Raw genomic sequence first — 9,027 nt, 5'->3', positions numbered from 1 at the left:
TTAAGGATAGGGAATGGAGTTTGCGTTTCTAAGGGTGGATCTAAAGTGATGGATTCTGCATCTAACAGGGCTGTTTAAACCATCGGTAGTGATTTTTTCCCAAGGTGAATACCATGCTTGGGAACTGTGCTGCTCCTTCAATCCTAACTGTATAGCAGTAAACCGAGCCTTATTGGGAGCTGGTTGCCAGAATTCCCATGGGATCTTCTTTCTGTGAGTCCTATATGTAGGCTAAAGGCCCCCCCCCCGCTATTATTGGGCCAGTGGGCTGATATTCTAAACCACTGCATATTAATGAACAAAATGCTACTTCATGAGCAACTGTCCACTCCCAGGTAGCACGCATCTTTAGTAGATTGCATAAGGTTCAGGCAATTATGCTAAATTGTGGAGACAAGCTTGCCAAAATCCTCAAAATCCTGAAGTTCCTAGGGCTTGTCAAAACTCCTTCTTAGCAAAGGGTGAATTTAACTTGGATATTTACTGTAAGGTATCAGAGGGAATATATCATCTGCCCCCTTGCCAAGTTATGCCTAAAAATTTAACCTTTAGGTTAGAGCCCCACTATTTAGCCTCAGGGATTGATACCAAGGACTTAAACCAATTTAGTTAGCAAGAAGAGAGAACTAGGTTCTGCTTCTTTTGCTCATGTCACAAAGTCAGGAAACAAAGAACAGATGGTTAAAAGAACACCGTTATCCAAGTTAAGTAAAAATAAAATGCAAAAAGACGACTTCAAATGAGGTAGTCCTGGCTGCAAGAGAAGGCAGGCTGCTAAGGTGTTGCAGTCCACAGACATCAGCAGAGAATTAGTTGAAAGTAAGACAAAGGTAATTGTGGCAGTGGGAGCTCGGGACCTCTGATAGCTCCCCTGAAACAGGACAAAACCCCACTTGGGGAGCATGCGGATTAGTAAAAAAGCTTCATCAGTGCTATCTGAGGAAGAATACGAACTTGCATTGGAAGCGAGAAACTTGCAACCAACCCTGTGTGTATGACAATGAATATGCAATGGACTATGAATATAGATATTTATTGTATATAATCTATACCCTCAAATAACTTGATATGCATGTTAGGAGGAAGAATCCCCCCATGCACTCAGTGCTGCAATAAACCGATGTCAGCTTGCTAAACTATTACTTGGTTTGGAGCATTTTCTTGGTTACGATTTTTGGCAACAGGATGCTAACCCCCTCACATTTCAGACGGGCTAGGACGCCACCACACATTCTTTGGACCTTCTCGGGAGAATCTCCTGCAATTAAAATGTCTTTGATATATTGATATACCATCACCCCTTGTTCTGTGGGATTTGTTCTTAATTCCTTAGCTAAAACCTGGTGTGACAACGTAGAGCTGTGTTTGAATCCTTGGTGTAGTCAGGGAATAGCGTACTGTATTCCATCCCACGTCAAAGTGAATCTCTTCTTGATCCTCAAGTTGTAACACGACCATGAAAAATATATCCTTTATATCCAAGGCAGCCATCCAAGGATGGGCTGTTCACTGTACAGGAAAAAATCAGATACGTGACAGGACGCAGTGTTACGTGTCTGATATTTCCATTCAGTGGAGGATAACCTACTGCCAAACGCTAGGTGCTGTTCGGCTTCTGCGTGGCCACACACGGGAGTTATATGGGGAAAGTTTTCGAGGCAATATCCCATCATTCTAAATCCTAGGTAAAAGTAGTTATGCCTAGCGTAGCTCCAGGGCTGATATGATATTGTCATACGTTGAGTCAAAGCACTTGCAGGTCAATTTTGGTGCAGCCTGTAATAGGGAAGCAGCAGACCCCTCAGCTGGTACTTCACCTATAGAGACTAAAGAGTTTGGGGTCCGATGGTTTGTCATTTCACGTGTGTAACAGTCTTAGCAGCCTAACCTTAATATATCCATACCCAACATATTTGTCTGTTGTCATATAACCACGGGCGGCAGCCAAGCCCCACACAGCTACCTGCCCTACTGCCCCCCCAGGAGCTGTTTGGAGAGAATAAAAGGGTAAAAGTAGGAAACTTGGGCTCCGATAAGGACATTTTAATAGTTAAAAGCAAAAGCTGCCCGCAAGCAAAACGTAAGGAAGTCCTTCCCATCGGCAGGCAGGTGTTCAGCCGTCTCCAGGAAAGCAGGGCTCCATCTCACCTGACTCTTGACTTGGAAGGACAAACGCCATAGCTCCAAATGTCCCCTCTTCCTCTTTCTTCCCTGCAGATTTTATTGCCAAGCACATACTGTACAACGTGCGGGAGGGAGGCTCTGCCCTATCGCAAGCTCCCCCGTGCAGGGGTTGGGGGGGAGCCTGTGAGTGCCACTGGGGGGGTCTGGTGTGCTCTGGCAGGGCACTGGGGTGTACTGGGAATCACTGGGAGGGCAGCGTGCTATATTGGGATGGGGCTCTGGGCCACGCTGGGAATCACTGTGGTGCCCTGGATCATACTGGGACTGCTGGGAAGGGCACTTAGCTATACCGGGAGACGTGGGATGACACTTGCAGGCTCTGGCTGTTTCAGATGTCGGTATCGTATTTTCATCTTCGCATCTTTAACCAGGACTGGCACTGGAGGAAGTCGAACTTGGCAAAGCTCACCACGCTTTCGCCATCTGTACCCCGTGTAGTTATGGTAACCCAGCTGCGCACTTTCGTGTAGGACCACCCGGCGAGCCGAGTGCTCTTCTAGCTGTCTGGGCTGTACTGGGAGTCAGTAGGAGACTTTGGGCTCTACGGGGAAGGTGCTGGGCCACACGGCATGGAGCTGGACCATACTGGGACTCACTGGGAAGCAGTGGTCCATTGTGGGAGGCATGGATCTAGGGCTCTGGGCTATGCTGGGGGGCATGAGGAGGCTCTGGGCCATACTGGGAGAGTCTTGGGCCATACTGAAGGTGCTGGGAGGCATGGGGGCATACTGGGGAGGAGGGTTCTGGGGCTGTGGGCTGCGCTGGGAGGCAGGGGGAGCTCTGGGCCATACTGGGAGATGGGGGGGAATGTTGGGGGGGGACACAAGTGGGCACTGGTGCATACCAATGCTTACTGGTGGACACTGGGGAGGTGGAATGTGTGCCACATATGCACATGTGACAGAGTGACTGAATGAGTGAGTGGGATTGGCTGGTGCTGCTGGTGGCCAGAATAAAAGAAATGGCAGGAACGGGAAAAAAAGGGGGGAATGGGGGATAAAGCAGGGCAAAAAGCAGGGAGAAAGTAAGGGAAGAAAAAAAAAAAGAGATAAAAGGGGGAGATAGGGGAGAATACGGAGACAAATGGGAATAAGGGAGTAACTGGGAAAACGACAGGATGGAGGAAGAAACTGGGGCAAGATGGGGAAACTGGGGAAAAATGACAGAAAATGGAAGACATGGGTAAATGGGAAAAAGGGGGGGAGGAGCCGAGTGAAAATGGGGGGAATGGGGAAAGAAATGGGGCAAAAATGAGTGAAAATGGGGAAAAATGTGGGGAAAAAAACAAGAGAAAAGGGAAACACGGTGAAACACTGGTGCACAAATGGGCAAACAGTAGGGAGAAAACCAGGGCAAAACCAAAGGAAATGGGGGAAAACAGGGTAAAATGGGGCAGAAACAGGAATACCCCAGGGGAAAACAGGAACATAGAAAACCGAGAGAAATTGTGGGAAAACAGGAAAAATGTGGGGAAATGGCTTGGGAATGGGGGGAAAGGAAGGAAATGGTGGCAAAGGAGTAAACCCAGGAAAAAACCAGAAGAAACTTGGAGAAAGTGAGGGAAATAATGGAAAACAGAGAAGAAATGGAGAAACAGGGAAAACAGGGGAAACGGGAGGGACAAACCCGGGCACAAACAAGGCAGAACAGGTCAAAACCGGGGGAAAAAAAAAAGGCAAACCCAAGGCAACAAGGGGCAAAACCAGCCAGTTATGGGGGTTGGGGCAAGAACTGGGAGAATAGGCCAAAACAGGGCAAGCAAATGCGATCCAATGCCAGTCTGGGTCGTAACTCTTCAAGTAGGATCCCAGTATGGCCCCAACACTACCAGTGTGGACGCAGCGCTCCCAGTATGACGGCAATGTGAGCTACACTTAAACTGAGATCCTAGTATGGACTCAGTATTCCCAGTACAGTACCAGCCTGGGCTGCACCTCTCCAAGGATGATCCCAGTATAGGCCCCAATCCCAGCGTTGCCAGTATGCAACCTAAGGCCCAGTATGCACTCAGTATGGGCCCTGAGGCTCCAAGTGCAGCTCCAGTGCATTCCCAGTGTGATCCCCAAGGTTCCCCCAGTGCTCCCAGTAAGGGCCCTAAGGCTCCCAGTATGGGCCCCAAGGCTCTGACTGCTGCTCCAGTGCACTCCCAGTACAGGCCCCAAGGCTCTCAGGGCACTCTCAGTACAGGCTTCAACGCTCCTGCAGTGCACTCCCAGTGTCCCCAGCATGGGCCCTGGCACTACCAGTACAGGCCCCAGCGCTCTCAGCACATACCACCAATAAACGGTTTTCGCTTCAACCCATCCTGGTGCCTCCTAAGGCTGAACCTCCAAACCCTCTGAATTTTTCCCCAGAGTAACTTCACCAGCCTTGCCTCTGCCTTTACTGGTGGACAGGCGAGTTGGGTCACAGGATCAGGCCCCCCCCAGTGAACTCCATCCGCTGCCAAGGTAAGAGAGAGAGAGAGAGAGAGAAGGGGGGTGAGCGGGGGGACCCTGCCGGCCAGGCCAGCGGGAACCCTGGCGTGCAGGGCAGCGGGGGTGGGGGGACCCTGGCATCTGGACGCACCTGTGGTGGGGCGACGAAGGCCAACCAGTCGGAAGGGCGGGTGGGCAGCAGCCCCATGGCCTGGCACTTGTAGAGGGCCAGGGCCAGCCCCAGCCCGTTGCCCACCAGGAACACCAGCCCCTGGAGGGCCCGCCGGCTTGAGCTTTCCAGGGCCTTCAGTGCTGCAGGGGGAACAGGGTGGGACACTGGGACTGGGGGACCCCGTCACTGTCACCCACGTGTGGCACTGCAGGGGACCGGGGTAATGATGAGTGGGGAGCAGCCGGGGAGCATCATGGGGGAAGCGGTGGGGGAGGCGCAGGGTGGATGGCATGGCGATGGCTGTCGAGGAACGCATGGCAGTGACAACGTAGGGATGACTGTCACATGGGTGACTGTTAGGGGGTGTGGGGCAGGGTCTGACATACAAGTTGACTGCAACAGGGTCAACTGGGGGCGGGGGGGATGCATGGGGGTGAGTGATGTGGGGGTGACTGTTAGCGAACACGGGGGAACAACTGACACGTGGGCAACCGTTCAGGGACACGAGGGGGTGACTGTCACAGGTACAACTGTTGAGGGACACGTGGGGGCAACTGACATAGGGGCAACTGTTGGAGGGGAACGTATGTGGTGGGGTCTGTTGCAGGGACCACTGCTGGGAGATATGTGGGGATGAATGTTGCCAGAAGAGGTACGGGCCAGGGAACCACCACAAGTATTTGGGGGAACCGTCACATGGCAGAGGACGACCACGGGGGATCACCCAGGGAGCTGTCACCCGGGGCTGTAGCGTGGGGTTGTACTCACTGGCAGAGAGGGACATGAGGGCCTGCAGCGGCCGCCAGCCCATCATGCACACCATCATTGCAGGGAAGATGGAGATGGTGTTGCCGGCCATGTACATGATGAACAAGTTCATGGGGATCTGCTTCAGCGGCGCCAGTGCCACGTCCCAGCAACGCTGCAGGAAAGAGGCCAACGAGGCGTCCGCCATGTGGGGATACCTCGTACCCAGCCATGGGGGACGGGGACGATCCCCTCCACGGGGGAACCCGGCGTAGGGGACGTCCCTCTCCCTCCCGGGTCCCCCCCCGCCCACCTTCTCCATGAGGATTTTGTCGCTCTCGTGGACGCCGCCCTCCCCCAGCTGCCGCTCGGCGAACCCCAGCGGCCCGCGGCCCTCGGCGGCTCCGCGGGGCCTGGGGGTGGGATAGAGGAGGGCAGGTGAGGCCAAGGAGCTCCCTGGACCCCCCACATCCGCCCCCCAAACCCCCCCTCCCCCCACACCCCGGGGCCTCACCGCCCCCCCGGCGCCGCCGCCAGCTCCAGCGACCACTTGAACCGCCGGCCCCGAACCGCCGCCGCCGCCGCCATCCTGCGAGCGCCCGAACAGGAAGCGGAGTCACGGGGCGTGTCCCGGCAAACAACCCCGGGCGCCTGGGGCCTACGCGGCGCCTTCGCTACGCCCTACCCCATAGCAGCCCCACAGGAACCCCGCAGACACCGACACCGACACCCCCCCCCCCCAGCCCTACAGCAGCCCCGCGTCCTTCCTTATAGCAGCGCCACAGGCCACCCGCGCCCTGCAGCTCCCTCCCGGTCCGTTCCTGCCTGGAACTAAAGGTTCCGGCCGCGGGTTCCGGCCGGGGCCGGTGGCGGGGACGCTCTGGCCGCGCCCCCCCAGCCCCCGGTCGCTCCATCTTTCACCCCCGGCCCGCCTTGTTGCAGCCCGTGCCGCGTCCTTACGCTGGTTTGTACTTTTTTTTTTTTTTTTTTTTTTTTCTTCTCTTTTTAAAGTTCTTGCGGCTGGCCTCTTTTTTTTTTCTTCTCTTTTTAAAGTTCTTGCGGCTGGCCTCTTTATTATTTATTTACTTTTAAAGTACTTATTTATTTAGTTCTTTCTTGAGAAGGATTTTGCTTTTCGTATTTTATTTCTTGGCTCTGTGGTTTTTTATTTCTTTGGGTTGGTTTTTCCTTTCTTTTTTTTTTTTTTTGTTGGTTTTATTTTTTAACTTCTTCCAGGACTGCTTTTGATTTCCTGGGGCAGACTTTTTTCCTTTTTATTTTTGGGGTTTTTTTAGGGTTTTTTTAGGGTTTTTTTGGTTTTGGGGGGGGGGGGGTTTGTGGGTGGGTTTTTTTGTTTTTTGATTTTTTTGTGTTTTTTTGTGGTTTCTTTTTGTTTGTTTGTTTGTTTTTTTTTTTTTAATTTATTTCTTGGAGAGGGGTTGATGGAGGCACTCAACTCCTGAACCAGACTGGCAGTAGTTTGGTAAAGGCTCCAAAGGAAGCAAAGGCCTGCACCGTAGATGGGTGAAGAACTCCTGGAGACCCCACAGAGGAGCGGTGTGACCCAGTGAGCATCCAGGCGTGTGAGCTTGGAAACACCAGCCTGTGCTTTTAAGACATTAAAAATTAAGTGCAATTAAGACATGAATAGCAGGTGGCGTTTCCAAGACTCGTTTCTCAAGGAACAAAAGCCAGTTGTCGCTACAAGGAGTCTCATGCATGCCTTTGCCATCACGGGTAATTTGACTGTGAGCCAAGCACTTTATTCCGTATTTGACAGCCCAAAGCGAGCTGACCTTGAACCCTGCCAGCTCTCTGTGGCAGCAGTGATCTCCCCTGGGGATGGGACACATCTCTGGGGTTGTCGGGGCAAAGGTGCCTTTCGCCAACGGCAGATCCTTGTTAAGTGACCAATACCGCGCATAACTTTGTTTTACAGTAACTGAGTTGTGACCTGTTAACTTTGATTTTTGTCTTGGTAACCTGGGCTCTGCCTTGGTAGTTTAGAATCTTTTTTCAAATTACTGTGCAGTACAGCAATAGAGCTAACCTTGCTATTGAACTTTTAAGTCACAGTTTTACAGCCTTATATTTCAATAAAACTGCTTTTGCTAATACGTTTGCTGGTGGTTCTCTAAGCAATCTAAATCGCCCATTCACAACGGGGAGGGGGTAATTTTTGTTCTTTTTTTTTTCTTTTTTCCTTCTTTTTTTTTTCCCTTCCCCCTTATTTTCTTGTGGGTTATTTAATTTTTTTTTGATTTCTTGGGTTAATTTGATCTCTTGGGGTTGGTTTTCTCTCTTTTTTTCCTTGTAGTTTTTTTTTCTTGTTATTTTTTCTTTTTTTAGCATATATTTTAGTTCTTGAGCTATTTTGATTTTTTTTTTTTAACTTGGGTTGTTTTTTTTGACTTCTAGTGTTATTTCTTGGGTGGGTTGATTTCTAGATTTGGTTTACTTTTTTTCTCCTTGGCTTTTTATTTCTTAGGGCAGTATTTTGATGTCTTGCTACCCTTCTTTTATTCAACTTGGGGTTGTTTTTTTTTTCTCCCTGTTCCAGCCCTCCTCACTGTACCCTTCTTCCTCTCTGGCTCCTTAGTCCTTCCTCACCCTGTATACCCTCCCCTTCCCCCACCCCTCTGTCCCTCTCCCCTTCCTATCTTTCCCTCCTCCTGCTCCTTTGCCTCTCCCTTTTCCTTCTCTCCTCCTGCCTCCCCATCTCCCTGTCCTGCCCCTGGGTCTTCTTAATTTCTCTCTCCCTTTATCCCATCGCTTTCCCCATCCCTTTCCTCCTCCCTGCTCCTTTTTACCCCTCTCGCCATCCGCCTCTCCCCTTTCATTCCCCCCTGTCCTTTCTCCCTCTCTTCTCCTTCTCTGCCCCTGTCCTGCCCCGCAGCACTGCTGCGTTCTTCTCCTTGTCCCTGCTTCTGCCCCCCTCTCTGTTTGTCTCCCGACTCCGGTCTGTCCCTCTCCCCCTTTCTCAGTCCCCCTGTGCCCTTTTCCCCCTCTCTTTCCACTCTGTCCTGCTTCATCTCCCACCCAACTCCAGAAGTTGCCACGGGGACTTGTGGAGAAGTCCCCACCGGAGCAGCTACACCCTGAAGATCTGCTGGCCTGCAGCTGCCCCCAGAGAAGAAGCCAGGGGATTGCTGTGACAGTAAACCCTGTGGCCTGGTGCCAAGGGATGCTGTATGGACATCTCGTTGGAGGTGCTTGTGTGGTAGGAAGTGGCGCAGCTGGAGCCACCTAAATTGGTGGAGGAGGAGTGACCCCACCTGAGCTCCTCTCCGAGGCCCTGCGCTGCCTCTCCTGTCCTGGAGCCCGAGTCATGGACTACATGACTACAGCAAATGTCCAAAAAAAAAAAAAAAAATGGACAATTTATTGATGTTTTATTATGGAGACTGAGGGACTCATACCTGCACAGCTATCATAGGATGGGAAGGAGCAGTCCTGGTTTTGGCTGTGCTGGAGTTGGGTTGGTTGTCACAGTAGCCCTGTGCAGTG

General features: G+C 51.8%; 1 protein-coding gene across 2 annotated transcripts; it reads right to left on the bottom strand.

Annotated features, from left to right (window-relative positions):
* Nucleotides 1–2,027: 2,027 nt before the first annotated feature.
* EMC4 (ER membrane protein complex subunit 4) lies at nt 2,028–6,289 on the bottom strand. Of its 2 annotated transcripts, none has more exons than XR_005102004.1 (6): nt 6,035–6,285; nt 5,834–5,933; nt 5,542–5,695; nt 4,753–4,913; nt 4,459–4,626; nt 2,028–2,211 (listed from the first exon to the last, which is right to left on the bottom strand). XR_005102004.1 is itself a non-coding variant. In XM_037374145.1 (6 exons), the coding sequence occupies exons 1-5, from the start codon at nt 6,106–6,108 to the stop codon at nt 4,591–4,593; spliced, it is 525 nt and encodes a 174-aa protein (XP_037230042.1). In that variant the 5' UTR covers nt 6,109–6,289; the 3' UTR covers nt 2,028–2,211; nt 4,559–4,590. The 2 variants fall into 2 exon arrangements, 1 of the variants encoding a protein (XP_037230042.1); XM_037374145.1 differs by having other exon boundaries at nt 4,559–4,626; nt 6,035–6,289.
* Nucleotides 6,290–9,027: the final 2,738 nt, after the last annotated feature.

Source organism: Falco rusticolus, chromosome Z (genome assembly GCF_015220075.1).
Source record: "Falco rusticolus isolate bFalRus1 chromosome Z, bFalRus1.pri, whole genome shotgun sequence".
Lineage (NCBI taxonomy): Eukaryota > Metazoa > Chordata > Aves > Falconiformes > Falconidae > Falco > Falco rusticolus.
The sequence above is the reverse complement of the archived record's forward strand: the minus strand, read 5'-3'. Positions and strand labels throughout refer to the sequence as shown.

Excerpts from the sequence above, each read along its gene's own strand:
- EMC4 (XM_037374145.1), bottom strand. The coding sequence starts at position 6,108 with ATGGCGGCGGCGGCGGCGGTTCGGGGCCGGCGGTTCAAGTGGTCGCTG. Across the intron at positions 5,696-5,833 it reads ACAAAATCCTCATGGAGAAG|CGTTGCTGGGACGTGGCACT; the intron begins GTGGGCGGGGGG and ends TCTTTCCTGCAG. Across the intron at positions 4,914-5,541 it reads CCTCATGTCCCTCTCTGCCA|CACTGAAGGCCCTGGAAAGC; the intron begins GTGAGTACAACC and ends TTCCCCCTGCAG.